Genomic DNA, 2,064 nt, shown 5'->3' on the forward strand with positions numbered 1-2,064 from the left:
GACACCTTTAAAATAACCACGTAAAGCCCACCAGACCGATCTTTTGATAAATAAATAATAATAATAAAACAAATTAATGGAAAAAAACCATGTATTTTGTATTTCCTGACGCGTACATATTGAGCTGTGAACAAGGAAAAAATCTCCTGAAGAACTACTCTGACCTTGGCTAACATACTCGTTCTTCTGGTCAGTTTACGTCAACAGGATGATTTACTGTGATTGGTCGATAATAGCTCTCATATTATTTTACAAGGCGAAACGTTTAGTTTAAATTGGATTTAATAAGTAATAAGAACCTCTCAGAGTATAATTTCTTTGAGAATACTGGTTATGTTTTCTTATTTTCATTAAATGAGTCGGAGTTACATGCAAACTCTGTTTTGCCCAGTAAGAACGTTGTAACTAAATATAGGGACGCCTCTGTTATCCGATTTTATGAAGAGTTGAAATTGCTTTACCCCTCCTTTCGTCGTAAATATTTTCTTGCCTCCTTCCTCTACCTGATATCCTTCAATTTAAATTTTCGGTGCATTCCCGCAATACCCGCTCACGGCTTTCAGACTTACATATAACTGCCGATCGAACCGCAGCCTTTGGTAGATCTCTCCTCATCCGTTCCTCTTCTCTATGGAACTTTATTCCCTACTTTATTCATAGTTCTAATACCCTTCCAATCTTCAAATCCCGTATATTCGAATACCTTCTGTCCACCCCATTCCGGAAGAATAACAATTAAAAGTTTCAAATAAGGATTATATATTTTCTGTATTTAGTGTTTTCCTTTATACTTGTAAATATATATATATTAGCTGAAATTGTATCTTTTCATTTATTATTTTTAGTTTAATTGTATTTGATTTTTTATAATTTTTTTCTTTTTATTTATTATCAGAAGTGTTAGTCATCTTATGTTTTATGACATGAAATATCGCAGTAGTATTTCTAAAGTGACACAACTCAAAAATCGGTGTTTTTGAGTTATGACTATGAAAGAAATTGGGAAATATATCTTTATGAATCATCAAAACTGTATCAACCTAGCTTCAGAGCTTGTCCGTCAGAGGCCATTTGTGTCACTCTGGCTGCCTTAATGCTATTCCCCCTCCATAGGCAAGAGTGTCACATTGTCAGTTGTCTTGAATTTTGAGTTGTGTCACTTTAAAAATACTAGTGCGATATGGTTTTATTTTATTTGCTCTATTTTTATTTTATATATTCAGTTAATTATTGTTGTTCATTTTTATCTTTTCAAATTCATTATTTTATGACATTTTATAATTTCATTTTGTATTTTACTCTAAGGCTCTAAAGCCTAATTTTGGCGCCTATATATTATTCTAAGGGATCAATCCCACCATAAAAAAGAATGTAATTATTATTATTATGAACTTAGCATAAAAAAGTCATAACTTCCGAGTCCAATGGTCCACAGTCATGGTCATGGTCATGGTCATACGGGGTTACAGAAATGGCCCTCGGTGGAAAATATTAGTGGAGTTCAGAGAATATTCTTGTTTGTGTTTCTTTTTTAGTGCTAATTACGAATTTTAACTTTGTAACCGCCAATTTTCCCTCGAAATGAGAGGTCATTTTTGGTTTTTCCCTCATCGTCTGATGAGCAATACATCTTTTCGTTTTAGGATGGATTTGATTTCTCCACACATATATATTTACATATTCAGAACAACTATCAATCACTGTTTTTCAACCAATAATAGCTGTTTTGGTCCCTCCTTTTAGGTTAAATATTATATTGTGTTTATGTTAATGTTATTGTTTCATGACAGAATGGAAAGAAAAAGGAAGCATCGAGCCGCTTCTTGTGGGAAGTTTCCAAACCGACTATTCCAATGATGCCAGCGACATCAACCTCCTCCTGAAGAACGTAGTCGTTTCCGGACTTTCTTCTACTGTCCTACGTCAGGTCAAGTCAGTATGCTACTAACTACTAAACTCGATTCTCTCTTCACCATTCACTAATGAGTCCTCATAATTTATAGATTAGAAAAGTGTAAAATATGGTTTGCGGTCAGCAAAAAAAAAAAAAAAAAACCTAAATAA

The 2,064-nt window shown here is 33.3% G+C and overlaps 1 protein-coding gene across 1 annotated transcript in view; it reads left to right on the top strand.

The window, feature by feature from the left end:
- The window catches only part of LOC106685137 (protein takeout), a 42,145-nt gene that overhangs the window by 26,450 nt on the left and 13,631 nt on the right, over nt 1-2,064 (top strand). The window contains exon 3 of the mRNA XM_067049729.1: nt 1,791-1,932. Coding sequence (XP_066905830.1) covers nt 1,791-1,932 — 142 coding nt within the window. The remainder of the gene's footprint in view (nt 1-1,790; nt 1,933-2,064) is intronic.

The sequence above is a fragment of the Halyomorpha halys genome, unplaced genomic scaffold (genome assembly GCF_000696795.3).
Source record: "Halyomorpha halys isolate HHAL.00 unplaced genomic scaffold, Hhal_1.1 Scaffold662.1, whole genome shotgun sequence".
Lineage (NCBI taxonomy): Eukaryota > Metazoa > Arthropoda > Insecta > Hemiptera > Pentatomidae > Halyomorpha > Halyomorpha halys.